General features: G+C 43.7%; 1 protein-coding gene across 1 annotated transcript in view; it reads left to right on the top strand.

Annotated features, from left to right (window-relative positions):
* The first annotated feature begins 221 nt into the window (after positions 1-221).
* LOC116945201 (homeobox protein Mohawk-like) overlaps positions 222-18,909 on the top strand; it is a 31,278-nt gene continuing 12,590 nt past the window's right edge. The window contains exons 1-2 of the mRNA XM_032959480.2: positions 222-1,476; positions 13,940-14,188. Coding sequence (XP_032815371.2) covers positions 1,418-1,476; positions 13,940-14,188 — 308 coding nt within the window. The 5' untranslated portion in view covers positions 222-1,417. The remainder of the gene's footprint in view (positions 1,477-13,939; positions 14,189-18,909) is intronic.

Raw genomic sequence — 18,909 nt, 5'->3', positions numbered from 1 at the left:
TTGTTGTAGTTTTGTTCCCTTCCTCTGTCATGCCCCTTATATATCCCCTTCTCATTGTGTTCCCTCGTATTGTGGGCTGTTTGTTCCACGCGTTGCCGCTCTGTAAGGTACACGTCACGAGTCCTCTTTTACACCTCTTTTATTGTGCGCATATGTGCTCTTACATGTTACGTGAATATTAGCCGGGACGGCTACTTTTATTATTGCAGGGGGGGGGGGGGGGGGGAGTGATGTAATGAGATAGTGAAATCTAATGGTTTATAAAGGGAAGCACGGGTACAAGCACCATTATAAACATTATCCAATCCCCAAAGGGGAAGGTATCTAGGCGAAAGGTGAAGGGCAGGGCCGGCCGAGAAACTCTGAGAACCAGCTACTCGCCGTCATCTCTCTTCGTCGTTCAGCCATGTGGCGGATCTCCGGCGGAGCTCTGCCGCCCACCCCGGCACGGCGTCAGCCAATGGCGAGACCGGGAGCAGACGGGCGGAACCCGCCGTGTGATCGACCGTGTGTGTAGTCTGTAGAACGTAATATCTAAGTGTGTACTTGGGGAGGAAGCCGATAACGTTGGCCTGTTCCATGCCGTACGTGGAAAAAAGAAGAGTACCTTCTACACGACTTGTGGAAGTTGCTCATCACAGTATTACTAAACTATAAATGTGTAATATCACGATAAACTATACAAACAAATATATACATATATATCTTTCTATCGAAAACAGTACTCACTTGTGCAAAAACACACTAAAATTTGGAAATTCTCAGAAGCAATGCAAAAACATTATTAAAGTGGCAAAAATGTTCATATTTAATTTAAGTTACAACTTTTTATATAACTCACTGTGGTCGAGTGTGTATAGTTGCATTCAAAACTCATCAAAAGATGCTAAAAAAGGAATTGGCCAAACATCCCATACAGGAGCCTCAATGAGGCTTTTCTGAGTTAATCGTAAGTTTTATAAATCATGACTTTATTTCGCTCATATTTTTTTTACACTTGCGCCGAAAAGTTACCTTCATTATTTTTTATGGTCCAAGTTTTTTTTCCCTGCAAGGAGATTTAATTTCTCAATTTGCCCCTCACTTGTTAATAAAATTAAGTTTTACCAAAACAGTACTTAACTGTCCCCTGCCATAAGAATGTGGAACTCCAACCACTGCCCGGAGAAAATGCAGCCTCGTCGCGGCACGTTTGACACATTCACGTGCTGTTTTTGTTTGGTTCGGCACTTGTTAAAGTTAGACACCGGCACCTCCAAACGCCGTTCTCTGGTGGGCGATTGGCCGTGGTGAAGGCCCCGCCTTCCACATAATGGCATGCAGCCCGCGCACCGGCCGGGTGCCCTTATGAACGCAGCGATCATCACTACTGATGTAGAGCAGCGCTGCCTCATGCGATCCTCACCCAGCAGCGTGAATGAACCGCTTTCGAGGACCTCCTCCCTACATTGCAGAGTGGGTGCTCATCTGCCCGGGGTAAGTGCATCTCGATACGCGCATGTCATCGCCAACAAGTGTGTGTGCTCATGTCTGCGTGCGTGCGTGCATGTGGGGCAGCTGTGGCGCAGTGGTCAATGCACTGCGTCTGCGAACCCAAGTTCAATTCTCGCTCACGGCCAATATCGGTGTCGATTAGCTGAACCGGTCCTGAGCCTCCCTTATGTCGACTCAGCCTGAAATGGGCACCTGGTGCAGTGTGTAAACATCAGCACTGGGGAGACAAAGGCGGGTGAGCGTAGTGCTGGCCACCCACCTCTGCTTGTAGCGTGCCTGCCTTAATTGGTGCTAACATAACTTTTTCAAAACAGTCTAGTCAAGACTATATGGTGGATCTGTGTCTTTATGCGTAATCGTATATTGTAGTGCTGTGTTCGAATCTCGCGCTTGATTCACAATCAGAAGGTTGCGGCTTCGGGTCTTTGTAGCGGTCTACTCAACTCATTGCAACCATCATTACCTGTCTGGGGTCGATAAAATAGCTACTAGTTTTTTGGAAAGTCAACGGTGTTTTTTTATTTTCCTGTGGAAAGTGATGGGCAAAACCTCTGTGTGTGATACAGAAATGTGTAATTTCTACTCATTTGATATACGAGACACCGACTGAAATATACTGCGTGTAAATACTGTACCGATCATCTTCATCCGAGAAAACTTAACTGAGCCTCAAGAATCTTTTAAAATCAGGAGGATTTTTTTATTATTATTATTATTATCTTCGTCCATTTCCATTAATGAGCGTCTGAAATGAATCCGATCGCTCGCGGAAAACCCACACATTGTGTACAGAGTCTCGGGAAATCAGATCATCAAAGGCAGGTGGTTACAAGTCGTTGCATATTTTTGCTGCCCTCATGAAGCGTGCAATCAAATGATCGTAAGCCTCAATCAGTTTGTTTGGATTTAATTATTTACTTTTACCTTTTTTATTTGATTTTTATCAGGATTGAAAATGGGGGAAAATTACAACAACGCTGTTAAGTATTTCTGTGATAATTATACATAAATACAATACTTATAAATTAAACTCATTTTTATACATATAAATAACAGGTAACGTTTCTGGTAATGGCTCTTCTTAACTAAGGTGCTATGAAGAAGGGACATTGCCCAAAACGTCGCCTGTCATGGGTTTATTTTTTTATTTTAAAGTCACAGTGCTAGTGGGCGGATGTGATGACATGATTTTTTTTTGTTCTTAAAAAAGTCATTTATTGTGCAATTGAAAATGCGAATGTTTTTATTACATGGCGTTTCGATTCCGTCAACGGGCAAAACAACTACCTCAATCAAGTCTCCCAACACGATACGTACAGCATATGCGTTCACATACTCGTCAACCCCTTATCAGTGCCTACCTCATTACAGACCAGGTCAGACCTCATTGGTCACCCCCGTGCCCTTATAAATTTCAACGTTCAACCTACAAAGTCCCATCACAAGGGAAAAACATAAACAGATCGATATTTTTGCCCGTATTGAAAGAGCTGTACGCCGTATAGACCTGAACATTATATTTCCCTGTACAAGAAAACTAATACACCGTATGAGTTGACGGGTATACGTTTATCTAAAGTCACTCGATACTGGTAGTGTCAACGTTGCTTCTATAATTATTTACACAAATATGCGTTCTACATATATGGTGTATGTAAATGTTTTGAATGAGATGTATGAAGATTATACACGCTGGTATCAGTCTCGTAATACAAACGTAGCTTAGCATCATGAAGGTGAGATCAAACATCGGATAAAGTTTTCATGCGAGACCTTCATATAAATTGAATACTTACAGTACATTGTACAGCACGTACATATACTTCGGTTAATACATTCGAGTGTACGTGCGTGTGGTATATAACGTAATATCGTAAGATGTCATACGAATACAAACATTGTAAATTTGGCATTGTAAAAGATGCTTTGTCTTACAATGCTCTTTGTTTTCTGATGGTTGTTCAACCGAACCTGGAAGGGAGCGGCGGCACAGTGATTGGCGCACTACGCTCTGAACCCGGCTAACATCAGTGGCGACTGATATCTGATATACGCATTAAAAACCGTTCCTGGAGTCCCTCAACACACTGCCCAGTGTGGTGAAGTAAGATTAAACAATCCTGATGACCGACGTGAGTGGGGGAGGGGGGTCATTCATCCACCAGTGGATTGGTAAGGGTCAGCAATATATATTTATATATAGGCAAAAAAAACATGTATCTGAGCATACATACATGCACGCCGTGCCGATAGCACGCATGCTACACCAAATACCATTTAAAACATGAACCAAGCGATGCTTGTTCCTGTGATTCTAATAGCGGACATTCCAAATGGTTTCGTGCGGTGTACGTGGTGTAGGCTCCCGTTTCATCTGTTCCCTGCGGGCACTGCGTGCTCTGACCGTGAGAGAGGCTCGGCAGCAGTAGCAGCAGCAGCAGCTTCTGTGTAAAACCAGACGTGGAATAACAATGGGCAGGCGACTTAACAGTGAACACGGTCAAGAGTCAAAGTGGCTCCCTCCTCCCGCGAGCTATGAGTCCCGCAGGCATCGCCTTTCGCGGCGCTCAGCCTAGTGGAAATTGTACCTTACCATGGCGGGGAACTAGATTGTCCCCAAGACAACCAATGTGGATGTCTTACAACGTGGTATTTATTGTATCGACCATGGTGATGATGATAATGATGATGTGCTGAGTCGACCGCCGACCAAATGTAGCTGACGATCTCGCTACTATATTAGAAGTGCTCGCTGCGTAATAATGATCGTTGTCAAGCCACCGCTGGATGAAGACCTCCCCAACGCCTGGCTCGTCATTGGGATGAGCGGGGGTGGTGGCGGGGGTGACCATGCTGAACCATGATGGCCAGTGCCAATTAGTGAAGGGGTGGGGGGCAGGACCGGCTTAGATGTCACTCGCCTCTGAAAGTATCCCTGGCCGCGAATTAAACTCAGTTCAGCGTGCTTATCTAGCTACACGTAATGGTATCTTAATGCGAAACTCACTGACTGACGTCCACTCCTGTTGATCCTGTTGATCTGTGCCAGCCAGTGGCAGTGAGTACTGGACACTCGCAGTCGAGCCATGTAACATACACAGGGATATTATAAATCCGCTGCTGGATGAGGACCTCCCCACGCTCTGCGGGTCTATGGGGAGATCGGGTGTGGTTATTTAATGGGTAGGGGAAATTACAAACATTCATCGTTATTGCCAATTCGTGTTATCCGCTGTAAAGTGGATATTAAAGACAATTTTTCTCGCTTGAAGAAATAGGTAATTGTGTTTGAGTGTCAAAAATCAAATCCTCACTGTGCTCATCAACTTTTAATAAAGACATTTTTTATAATTGTTGCTCATGTGAGAGTTAATACATAGCCCGGGCTAATAACTATTTTCCAATTTCACATTTTATAAGAAATGTAATTGTATAAATTTAACACGTAGGCTTTCGCTACCAATATTATTATCCATAATTTATATAAATTGGCTATTCCTGGTAGAAGAGGGTGCATGACATACATTTTACTAACTTTATCTGACGCAAAAAAAAATTCTGCATAATTTAATTGCGTAAATATTGCATTAAACAATTGGGAATGTACGCTATTAGCATGATAGGGAAACAGCCCACTTAGATTCGCGTATATAATTCAAGGTGGACGTGCGTGAATTACAAACACGTACAAGCAGGAGAGCAAAGTGAACACGTACAAATGTACATAAACAACCCAACATCGAAAGAGAATGCAATTACCCATGCAACATAAATCATACAGCAAGACTCGCGTTTTAACACGTCAAATCAACAACGTATATAACATCCGACATACATTTGCAAAAGCTTTCCGACGAATGTCCCGCATCACTGAAGCAGAACGTATACACCTGCAGTGGTTTGGGAAACAACTTGCACGACTTGACTTTGATTTGTCACTTGAAGCGTTACGGTTAAACAGCCGCTGTGGTTTAGCACGCCACACGTTTGCGTCAACTGGCAGTGTAAGTTAATTCTATAGCATGATTTGTGCCCGTTCCAGACCAAGGTGACGTACTGCCCCGCGCTGTTCCAATACCCAGGGGAGCCAGACGCCTTGGGTGTAATGCCAGCCCGGCGCTCTCTCGTTGGCGGTGTCATCACGGTGCCGTGGGACAGACAGAGAGACCGGAGAGTTTCTGCAGCTCGTTCCCCCCCCCCACCTCTCTCGTGTGTATTATCGCTGCATCCGCATTATCGTTCGGCATGATGTCCGATGTTTCGCTCCGCGTGCCGGGAGCTCCTTCTGGAACTTAAACGAGTAGCTTCCTCGATTATACGGTATAGCAAATAAATAGCGTCGGCCTCCATCAGACACCATTAGCAACAGCTGGCAACCCCTATATAATCCTGAGAGAGAACGTGAGCTGATCTAATCAGTTCGGTGTCATGAGCTCGGAAGTTCCCCGAGTCGACTATTATCCCAACGGGATTTGCATCATATATCTGGAAAACATTACGACCCAGTGACTATTCAGTGAGCGTTATATTAAACGAAGCGGCAGCGCGTTTCGCCGCTTGTTGTCGATGTTCACAGATTCAGGAGAGTGGTCGCCCTGATTTAATATTGTGGACGCAATTGCCGTAAATATACGCGCCGTCGGCTTCACAGCGGACATGAAATACTCCTGTAGATAGGCCGTCGTGTGGTCCAAATTTGCCAATTTTGAAAATTTCCACCGCAAATTACTCAATTGGAGTATTCGCGGCAATCATCGCCCCCCCTCCTGTGAACATCCGGCAGGATCCTCCTGAAAAAGAGTCCATCGGTTTCCGAGGTAAACAAGCCTAATAAATAAATACCCAGACGCAAGCGTCGATTGCACTGCACCCACCCACACAAAGGGCCGCCCGCGATGATCGAGCACCTATTCTAGATTGAAAGCTTTCGTGACTGCTAGGATCCATACTCTTTGGTTCTATTGGGTAAAGTCACGTAGGTGAAAATAAAATAAAAAATCACGACGTTTCGGCCACAACACAAGGCGCTTTGTTTTCATCTCACACAGCTTAAATGTCGTGATCTGAGCGTGGCTTCTCTCACTCCAGCGCTTCCTCCAGACAGTCTCGTCCCTTCACCTGATGAAGGCCGCTTGTGTTGTGGCCGAAACGTCGTGATTTTTTGTTATTTTTTTTCACCTACGTGACTTTACCCAATAGAACCAAAGATCGAGCACCTGTTTAGGGCAGTGCGGCACGCAGATGATGATGATCAGTGTGGAGTGGACAAAATCCAGCACCCAAAGTCGCCTCGTCTCCCCTTTGCTGGTGTGTGTACACACACACCGATAGCATATGCAAGTCTCAGTAAACCCAGGCGGAGGCTGAGTCGGTGTATGCTCGAATACATTTTAACCGAACCGAGGTGACCGGGATTAAACCCCTTGGTCCGCCTTGCGTTACTAAAAATATGACATTTTTTTATTTTACCATGTAAGGCCCACTGAGCTATATAGCTATTTTTCAGAAGCGACTTGACCACGGAGAGAACATGCAAACTCCAAATATACAACTCACACCTTTCTGAATACCAGGCGAGGTAGTTAACATCTCGCCACCGTGGCGTGCTATCCCAGTCACCTCGGTGTTACGTTTTATCACGTTTGGAGAACATTTGTACATAAGTAAACATTGTACCGCAATTGGAAGCAACACAATTTATTTGTACGTATCTGTCACAAAGTTAAAACGTCGTTTAAATTAGACATATACCTCACATTTTAGTGCCCTACAGAAATATGTATAACGAATTGAAATGTTCAACTCTAACTGTCCGTGTAATGTGATATATTTATATATGTTTGTGATCCCAAAACTTCCCTTGTACTGCATTGCTTTCTTTACTTTTTGGAATAACGTAAGGATAGCATAATTTTCGCAGGATCATTTATCTTGAATGGAGGTCTAAAGTTAATTCCAATAATTGTGGATTGAAACACGCTATGTGCAGTCGAATATATATGTGCCAAGTATTGCTTTGCGGCAGTTTGATTAGGAGATTCAACTGAAAGTCGCATCATCAATGACATGTGTTTTAGTCATCGTGTGTATTCATACATACTTGACTATCACACACGGCGCAGGTATCGCCCATATAAATTTTGTGTCTGGATCAAAATAACAGATGCCTCACACGAACGTTTTCAATTGTGCTGCATCAAATAATACTTGGCAGCTTATGCGCCAATGGAAAAAAAAACAATCGCAGCCACAGTACCACAATGAATTCAGTGATAAAACAAGCATGGGACGGTAGATGTGTCGATTGGCGCATTAAGCTCGTGGTGGAAATCCACATACCTATGGTGGTGGAAGTCTCCTTAAAAGACAATGAATTTAGACCTCCCATTAAGGGGCTGTCGTTGAGGATATATAGATACCAGGTGGCATGTAGTTTTCGTATGAGTAGGCTATTCTGGATGACATTCCCATATGCGTAGGAATAAGACCGCGCAATACTGAATACCAAGGCGCCCCTGTAGCCTGTTGTCAATCCACTGCTGGATTAAACCTCCACACGCCTTTACAGCAGGAGGGTGGGGTGGTGTTGGGGGGGGGGGGTGTTGACCATACTTAACCATGCTGGTCAGTGCGGGTTATGCAAATTATTTAATAGTCAACGTTTCAGGCAATGGCCCTTTTAAATAACACTTGAAAAAGGGTCGTTTCTTAAAACGTCAATTATATATTTTATATAACATGTTCTTTAAGGCAGTGTTATTGACGGATGTGTTGTTTTCTGTTACCTGTGCTTGTGCACCACGTCAATCGCTAAGTACAGTACTCATATTAATTAATCTACCATGTATAATATAAATTTTGATTTAAAGCTTACGTGACTGCAGTAATTCATATTCTTAGCTCTTTCGGTAAAGTCACGTTGAAGGGAAACAATAAAATAATAATATATATAAAATAATAAAAATTCTCACGACGTTTCGACCATAACACAAACGGTCGTCATCAGGTGTTTTATATATATTTTATTATTTTATTGTTTCCCTTCAACGTGACTTTACCGAAAGAGCTAAGAATATGTATAATATAGTCGCTAATTTGCCGCATTTAATGGTTGCTATATTCAGTGAGGGAAAAAAGTATTTGATACCCTGCTGATTTTGTACGTTGGCCCACTGACAAAGAAATGATCAGTCTATAATTTTAATGGTAGGTTCATTTGAACAGTGAGAGACAGAATAACAACAACAAAAATTCAGAAAAACGCACGTCAAAAATGTTAAAAATTTATTTGCATTTTAATGAGGGAAAAAGGTATTTGATCCCCTCTCAATCAGAAAGATTTCTGGCTCCCAGGTGTCTTTTATACAGGTAACGAGCTGAGATTAGGACCATACTCTTAAAGGGAGTGCTCCTAATCTCAGTGTTACCTGTATGAAAGGCACCTGTCCACAGAAGCAATCAATCAATCAGATTCCAAACTCTCCACCATGGCCAAGACCACAGAGCTATCCAAGGATGTCAGGGACAAGATTGTAGACCTACACAAGGCTGGAATAGGCTACAAGACCATTGCAAAGCAGCTTGGTGAGCAGGTGACAACAGTTGGTGCGATTATTCGCGAATGGAAGAAACACAAAAGAACTGTCAATCTCCCTCGGCCTGGGGCTCCATGCAAGATCTCACCTTGTGGAGTTGCAATGATCATGAGAACGGTGAGGAATCAGCCCAGAACTACACGGGAGGATCTTGTCAATGATCTCAAGGCAGCTGGGACCATAGTCACCAAGAAAACAATTGGTAACACACTACGCCGTGAAGGACTGAAATCCTGCAGCAACCACAAGATCCCCCTGCTCAAGAAAGCACATATACATGCCCGTCTGAAGTTTGCCAATGAACATCTGAATGATTCAGAGGACAACTGGGTGAAAGTATTGTGGTCAGATGAGACCAAAATGGAGCTCTTTGGCATCAACTCAACTCACCGTGTTTGGAGGAGGAATGCTGCCTATGACCGCAAGAACACCATCTCCACCGTCAAACATGGAGGTGGAAACATTATGCTTTGGGGGTGTTTTGCTGCTAAGGGGACAGGACAACTTCACCGCATCAAAGGGACGATGGACGGGGCCATGCACCGTCAAATCTTAGGTGAGAACCTCCTTCCCTCAGCCAGGGCATTGAAAATGGGTCGTGGATGGGTATTCCAGCATGACAATGACCCAAAACACAAGGCCAAGGAAACAAAGGAGTGGCTCAAGAAGAAGCACATTAAGGTTCTGGAGTGGCCTAGCCAGTCTCCAGACCTTAATCCCATAGAAAATCTGTGGAGGGAGCTGAAGGTTCGAGTTGCCAAATGTCAGCCTCGAAACCTTAATGACTTGGAGAATATCTGCAAAGAGGAGTGGGACAAAATCCCTCCTGAGATGTGTGCAAACCTGGTGGCCAACTACAAGAAACGTCTGACCTCTGTGATTGCTAACAAGGGTTTTGCCACCAAGTACTAAATCATGTTTTGCAGAGGGGTCCAATACTTATTTCCCTCATTAAAATCCAAATCAATTTATAACATTTTTGACATGCGTTTTTCTGGATTTTGTTGTTGTTATTCTGTCTCTCACTGTTCAAATAAACCTACCATTAAAATTATAGACTGATCATTTCTTTGTCAGTGGGCAAACGTACAAAATCAGCAGGGGATCAAATTCTTTTTTCCCTCACTGTAGGTTAAATCAAGGTTCATTCGGGTGTCTAATGACCATAACAATACGGTTGGCAGCAATGCTTACAATTTAATAATGGATGCTCAAGCATGATCGCAAATGCTTTGTAACAGATGAAGACAGACGTCTTTTGGTGCATACATATTCGAACATCGATCAGTCCCGTAGACTGTCAGGTGGTCGCTGTAAAGACAGTCAGCATTATTTGTGACTGCGTGGTGAATGTAGTTTTGCATAAATACAAATATACATGCAAACATATGGATGCACGTATTTTGTTGAATATTATTTGATAGCTATGGTGGAGCAGTAACGTGATGGGACAGTGGGTCGTGCACTGCGCCATAAATCCGACCGGCTAAGTTACAATCTGGTCCACGGTTAACATCAGTAGCAAGTGATATCCGAACCGTTTTCACACATTCCCCGCCCACTTATCTACTCTACCCCCAACCACCTCACCAACTCGCCGGCGTAGTGAAGTATGGTAAAACAACAACCTAACATTGGATTGTCAAAGGGCTGTAAATATGATATAAATATGCGCGGCATGACACACGCATCAACGCACACGCACCGCGCATAGCGTGGCGAATTGGTCATGGATTACACGATGTAACACAATTCTTGTTCCTGGGTACGAAGGGTTATTTTTTAATTGTTTACGCCTAAAAAGTATAGAAAATGGCTATTATTCCCCACAAACTTTGCTTTTGTGACCAGGATTTTACGTGAAGGAATGTCACAAATGCACACTTTTCTCATTAGAAATAGGTAAATTTCAAAATATCACTGTCCTGGTCACAAAAGAAAAGTTTGTGGGGTATAATAGCCATTTTCTGTACTGTTGAGGCATAAGCGATTAGGAAAAAACACTTACTACCCAGGAACAAAACAAATAATTGCGTCACACAGTGTTATTAATGGAGTGGATTCTTAGCTTTGCTTTTGTGTCCTGGTCACAAAAGCAAAGTTTGTGGGGAATAATAGCCATTTTCTGGACTTTTGAGGCATAAGCAATAATGAAATAACACGACCCAGGAACTAAATTTTGTTGTTTTTGTTTACACTTATTACAGTGTCGAACGAATAAAGAACATCCCTTTGGTCAATGCAATACTGGACATCTGTGAAAAAAAGAGCTTTAAAAGCTCGTCGGATTCCTCAAGTATACATAAATATTCAGATTCTGATTTGTAGCTAATTAATTACCGAAATAATTACAACACGCAACGAGCCATTATGGCCATTACTAATAGCGGGAGATCAAGACTTTTAATGGCATAGTTAAGGTCTACGGTTGTGTCCAAACCGCCCTCACGCTATAACTACTTTGTGGGAAAGTCAACATTGGTCGCACTGTGGATAGTCTGGCCCCTGTCATGGCAATGTCGGCTTCCACCACTGGCTCAGGGGCGTCAAAGAAGTTAAAGTGTCGCCCCAAAGGCTTGTTTGAGCAGGGAGAATTCTGGATTGATTAAAAAAAAACCTTACAGAATATCCTGGTCTCGCATTTGTTTTTAGCGCGGAACATATATGTGCAATGTGTTCGAAAATGCACGTGCAAAATTCTTGGCCATTGCCTACTTTATTTATGTGAAGGCCCATACGGCCAGTAGATTTGAAAAACTACGTTACATGAGAGTTTACTCATTTCATTATGTATGTGCGCTAAGTACTATATCTATCCTTGTTCTGTATTTATATAGCAAATACGTGTTTGTATATATACTTTATATGTAACATATACAGTATGTGGTTAACATACATGTGTTTTATATGAATGTATGAATGTATGTGCTTTGCATATACTGTCCTGTTTTATTTTATGGATATACACAATGATTGGTTTAAAGGGTTTGAAAACGGGATATAACAAAAAAAACACAATTTATCCTCAGTAATTTTAAAATATATTTGCACCCTCATTATTCAATTGCGGTACACAGCATATATTTTTAGCATGTTTGCTTCAACACTGCGAAGCACTACCGAGATGCCTTCTGGGTCAAGAACAGAACAGTGCCCAATTATCAGTGTTCTGGAATATTTACCACCATCATATATAACACGACTCACACATGCTCAAGTTAACTCATGAAAGTTTACCGGTTTGTTTATTTGTTTGATGCTGCTGCTGCATAATCAAATCATTCGATCTTAATTGTGGCCCACCTTGATTGTCACAAGTGGAATACCTGTAAATATTCAGTGATTGATGCAGAGTACCTGTAACATTACAGGCTTTTATTGAAAAAAATGGAAGACATACTATAACCATTTGGGGCACCCAATTCCAAATAAGTTTCAGTGTCTCTTACACCTTCCGACAGGCATGCACAAGGGTACGCATCACGCATTGTTAGTGAGCGGCAGTCTGAATGTCTCCTTTGCTCTAGCAAGTGAGAGGTAGTTCTGGGACATTGGTGGAAATTCTACATTTTATGGGTAGAAGGAGCAGTGATGCAGTGATTTGCACACTGCACTATGAAACTAGCGACGTAAGTCCGATTGCTGGTCACGCACGGCTCACGTCCATGCCGAGAGATTATTAGAACTGGTCCTGGTTGCACCCCACCCCACCCACCAAAGAAAACAAAGACAAAGATCCCGCGTATAACCTTAACAGACTGTAGGAGCAAGTGCTGTTAGCGTGAACCTATGACGATCAACACGGCACACGAAGGGGGTGGGTGGCCAGCACCACGCCCAGTCACCTTTGCCTCCCTAGTGGCGATGATTACACACCACACCAGGCACTGATTTGAGGCTGAGTTGACCTGGGGGAGGTCCAGGCCGGTTCAAAATGTTGGCCGTGAGCAGGTATCGAACTCGTGTAAGCCGGATTTGTAGCGCAGCGCGCTAACCCCCCCCCCCCCCTTTCACCAATACGTACCGACCAGCGTGGCAGTGAATAGTCAACCAACCCCTTTTATTGACAAGTCGTGGGAAAGCCTTCATCCAGCGGTAAATGGATCAAGGATGCCAATTATGAAACAATTGCAAGAAATGGCAGCAGGATGTAGTAGCAGGCCACCAGTCATCCACAGGGTTAATCGACATTGAATTCTTCTTTTAGTGCTACTAAATTTACTGCTTAGTGTTTTATATATCAAATAGCAATTGCATTGGGCAAATTCAGTGTACATATTGATATGATACTGCTGTTAACATTTATCTTGAAACTCGGCAAGTCATTCCTGGGTTTAAAAAATGCAACGAAAAAGATGACAAAAATTCGACTCATTGTGACCCCCCAAATTTGGACAATTAATTAAATAGGGCTTCCAAATCCCTCAAATTAGAACGCTTCTATATAAAGTTTCTTGAGACTCAGTGAGGCTTGCCTGGTTAAGCAGAAAATGTATCGAATACATATATATACAGTGTATTGAGGTCGCCCGAGCTCATCGTCTTATTGGGGTTGATAAATCATAACTATCTCTGTGGAGAAAGTCAAGATTTGTTTCTGTATGAATAGAAAAATCCCCATCAAACGAAAAAACATTCCACCACTGTCTCAGGACTATCAACAGAAGTGAGCATTGCCCAAGGGTCCCAAGGTGCAAATATCATATTTTTCAAAGGGTCCTTGATAATACACTACGTAGATATCAGGATATATACATGTATACAGGTCAGAGATGACCGCTGCAGTGGAATACATAATACACGATCACCGCTTCCTAACCAACTTCTCTGTTACATGTGTGCATTTTAAGAGAACGGCTGCCTCCTGTCGCTGCTCACGGAACAGAGTGTTCACAGCCAACAGCAGCAGCAGCCATGAGCCTCATGCCAGGCAGCCCTGAGCAAGTGCAGGTGCGAGGAGTGCCTGGCGAGAGGCTGGCAGAGCCCGGGGTCAGAGGATCTGCACCTCGGCCGCCCATCGAGGCTGCCGGCTTCGGGGAACCCCCAGGGACAGACGCGTGGGACTCGGAGCCAGGCCATGGGGACATGCATCCCAGCAGGTACTCTGCTCTGTTCTCGACAACCCCGCACCCTGTGCAGTCGTGTTGAGTTCCAGATATGTATGCAGGGCTTAATTTCAGCTGGTTCTGCCCGGGTCTGCAATCCGTATAATATTCCTGTACTCGGCACACCAAATCTGATATACCTCTCACTGTGGCTTTGGCTACTATAGTCATATACATTATTCCCTCGTTATTCACGAACTTGGATATTTTGGCTATCGGCGAATCGCATCTGGAACTATACACGACTGCATCGAAAGAAATCAAGAAAGTGATGAGATAAAGTGATGAGAGAGAATGTGGTATGAGAAAGTGATGAGAGATAAAGTAATGAGATAGAGATGTTTCATGATAATTTGCATGTATTTAATAGCTTATTTATGTATTTAAGGTAATTCATTAAACAAATAGGTATTCATAGACCAACATCATTATCCGAGAAATCTGCTATTCACCAGTATCTCTCGCAAATGAGGCAATACAGTCGCCAGCGACCTGGGAAATATTCGGTGAGAAATGAAGGTCAGATATTTTACATACATATTCAGCGGAGTGGCACTGTGATTAGAGCACTCAAATCACAATCAGATCGAGGATCTACTCAGTCATCATCCCTGTGTTGGGATGACAAAATGAGTGTACACTTTTGCCGTATAGGAATGTGTCATTTCCAGCACTGGCTTAGGGCCACCAACAGACGACAAGCGTCATTCCATTCCATGAATATTTGGGCACATAAATGCAACACGATATTGAAATGCATTTTAGAATGTTATGTTTGTGTTGTAAAGGGTAGCAATTATACTTTTTGGTTTAATGGCCCGCATGGTAAAACACATCCGCCTGTGTGTAAATGAGCAGGTGCGCCTTTTTTTTCATTCTAGATTGAACATATATTTGGTGTTTTTGTAGTTTCTGAAATGTTCGGTGCAGTGTAGGACGAATGCCAAGCTGTGCGGTCTAATATTACTGCCTGAATAAACCGCGTTACTGCAGGTGCCGTCCAGATCCTTCACCGTTAGGGCACAGTCGCTCACAGTGGCAATGGCTCGTAGCTGTTTCCTTGAGATTAATAAAAAAAACGCAAACCAAACGATTAAATTATTTTATGAAGGTTTCTTTGTAACAAAAGCCTGCATTTGAACTTTTAGGCAGTGTTTTTGCGCGGTTTTATAAGTACCGTGTAAGCACTAATGTGTATTTATTTTACATATGTAGAGAGTCACTTTGGAGACACTATTTAGGAGGCAACAACGTTTATTCTGCACTACATAACACCGTTACACACGGGACTACCATGCACATAACTCTTACACTCGTTACACACGGACTATAATACGCCTATCTCTTGCGTACACGGGGTAACTATAACCGGGTCAGAACAGCCAACGTGCTGTCTGACCCACGACGTCGGAAGGACCCAGTTCAACCGGCAAACACAGCCGTGGCCTCCTGCTAGGTGGTGTCGGAATAAATAGGATGACCGGGGCTGTCATTTAAACCGCACAGTTTTGGAATGGTTCCCGTCGCCTGGCCCCCAGGCAGGATAAGGGTGGGGACCCCAGGGATGACTTGAAGTTGGCCTAACGGGCGCGACCCCTCCTGGACAGAAGATGGGGGAGGAGGAGAAGCGGATGTTGGCCGCTCCCTCCTCTTTGGAAGGCCTTCCAACGGCAAAACGGGTGGCTCTATGGTTGTCAAGTGCTGGATCCCTGTGGGCGGAGGAACAGAAATCCGCTGAGGCACAACCTCGGTTGTCGCACGCCCGGGCTCGTCGGGCACATCAGACACCCGGCCATGGGGTAGTGGGGATAAAACATCATGGCAAGGCGGAAAATACGGTTTCAGCCGTGACGGGTGCACATACCAACGTCTGCGACCGACTTGGATCCGAACGCATTAGAGCCTCTTTACCTCTATCACCTCGACCGGGCCCTGCCATGGTCTGTGTAACTTAGGGGACGTGCCCAAGGGGACCTGGGTTTAGTGCAACCGTGCCCTCTCCCCAACGTTCCACGGCTTCCCTGACTCCCGAAGCCCTGCCAGTATTTCGTTCAACGCTTACCATTTAGCCGAATTCAGACAGGATGCCTCCCACGCTTCAGTCAAGCGTCTAAGCGTGAGGTGCATGAGTCTTGGCACAGCGATCTTTTTAGCACTTAACTCAGTATTCAACTGGGCTTCCATGGGGAGATCACACTCTCTCCCATACATCAAAAAGAACGGGGAGAACGCGGTAGAGGCGTGAGGGGCCATTCTATAGGCCGCGAGGATGGGCGAAGTCCGAATTTGTCTTAGTGCCCAATAAGTTGCATACTTCCTTTAACAACTTGGAAGAAAAATTTCGGCCTTGGTCCATAAGGAGATGTTCCGGGGCCCCCTTGTCTAACACATACCCATTAATGAAAGCATCAGTGATAGCTGCAGCCGATTGATCCTGCAGGGGCCATACAACAGCCCACCGTGACAGGTATTCTACTCCCACGAGCAGAAATATATTTCCCCTCGGCGTGGTGGGAAACGGCCCGAAGATGTCAAGAGCATCACGGGACCTCCTTTGCCAGTTCCAAAATATGAGAATAGTTTTTTTCCCTTTTTTCTGGCAACAAACAGGTGTTAAGATGTTACAACACCAAACTGAAACCTTTTACAAGGAATCACGTCTGCATTAACCACAATACTTGTGGTCAGAATGCAAATAAAAAAAAACATACTCTTATAATATATGCAATGTCTTTGAAACTGATTGGTCCACACCAGAGACGGCTTTCTTTTGAACCGAGTCTAAAAACGGTGTTGGACGTCCTCTGGTCCAGTTTGGTGTTGTAACATCTTAACACCTGTTTGTTGCCAGAAAAAAGGAAAAAAACCTATTCTCATTCGATGTCAAGAGCAACAAGCTCGTTTATGCATGACACCCCAAATACACTGCAACGGTGGTCAGGCAAGCCTCCGTGGGAGGTTTTCGAAGCGCGCACTCCACACATCCCTGAAGAATGTTGTGGACGTCTTCAGGCATCCCGGGCCGAAAGAAGTCAGGCTCGAAGGAAGACAATTGTCTTCTGCACACCAAGGTGCATTAGCCGCACATGGGCAGCTCTTACAACTTTACCCCGCAGGGCAGTCGGCACAACGATGCAGTGGCGCCGCAACTTCTGCATCCCACCTCATAAGCAGCCCATCTCGGATGACCCCTGGGGACATACCCCCTGGACCCTTCCTGCTGCTTGCTGTACCGACGCGGCAATGTATTTTTAAAAGGGGAGGCGTCCTCAACCTGGAGGCGCACCAGCTCGTCAAGCACCAGACCGATGGGATTGTCGCATGCGACCGTCACTACGGGCGGTGAAGCGTCCACAGACGATACCATGGCACAAGGCACTCCATCACCGGTTTACAACGCCCGGCCCCAGTCAAACACGCACACTGGCCCTTCGGCGGCAACTGCGACAAAGCCTCAGTAAAAAATATATATATTTAGAACTAATGAAAACCAGTCACAAAAATAGAGCAACCACACTGATTATGACATGAAAAAATTACCAAGACAAATCCAAGGAGAGACAGGCAAAGTTATTCACAGTGACATTGGAAGATTTTTTACTTAAAATTCGTTTGGCGAAACACTGAAACATTATTGATGAAGAAAATATCGACTGTCTCGGATTTGCTGACGGCATAGTCATTATAATGGTCAAATGGGACTGAAGAATTGTTAGAGGAAATAAATAAAGAAGGCCGCGAAGTTGGACTCAAGATAAATGAGTAAAGCAAAAATCACGTAAAACACGTTCACGAAACAGATCTATATGGTGGAGGATAAAGGAAAAAATATTATAAATATGCCCCCTTTATTCCCATCATGTAAAAATGTCTGTATATTTTGTATAGCATCTTGATATGCTCTTACATTTAGGTGCTGTATAAAGCCATGTTCTATTATAATTGTTTGTAGTTAAAAGAGTTCCATGAGTGGTATTTTTTTTAAGTGGTACTTGTTTTTTTAGTCCAAAACCTGAATGATGTTTCAGAAAAGCAGAGAGTTCTTCCGGGAATTGCTTTTGGCCCTCATCATGATCTTTTGAAACATGACAACTTGGCTCAAGGATTTTACAAGAGGCAATCCCCTCTACAATTCGTAATTGAGTGCCGTCACTGATTTCTTGGAACCAAACGAATGCGTTAATTTTTCGAGCAACATTTTTTAGTACTGTTTCTCAATGCTGTTTACTAAACTTTTAGACACATATATGGTTTAAATGTAAATATAGAAATCATATTATGATCACTAAATAAGCATTCACATAAAGACAGTGTGTTTTCTCGTTCAAACAAGCATGGGGTGATTCTCATCTCTGTTTGCGGGTGCTAATCTCGCCATAGGACAGCAACTGTTGACTTACTGCAAAATATTTATTATTGTATTGACCCCGGAGGAATGATGGGCTAAGTCGTCGACTTAGGATGTGAACTTGCAACTTTATCATTGTAAAATTATGACTCTGCCAACATCGGCACCTGACCAACCACAGTAACAGTGTTGACACAATGTATTATGCATACTGTCACAGCCATCAGGATTAATGTGGTGTTCTTGTAATAATCCCAAACCCATGTCTGATGTATGTATATATGTTGAACTTCTTTCACAGCGGATGTATTCAAACGTGCTCATCGGAGGTGCAACGTTGTCTGTTTCACTGATACTTTAACCCCAT

Source organism: Petromyzon marinus, chromosome 2 (genome assembly GCF_048934315.1).
Source record: "Petromyzon marinus isolate PM22_M1 ecotype Great Lakes invasive population chromosome 2, UKy_Petmar_22M1.pri1.0, whole genome shotgun sequence".
Lineage (NCBI taxonomy): Eukaryota > Metazoa > Chordata > Hyperoartia > Petromyzontiformes > Petromyzontidae > Petromyzon > Petromyzon marinus.
This window is presented reverse-complemented; position numbering and strand designations above follow the sequence as displayed.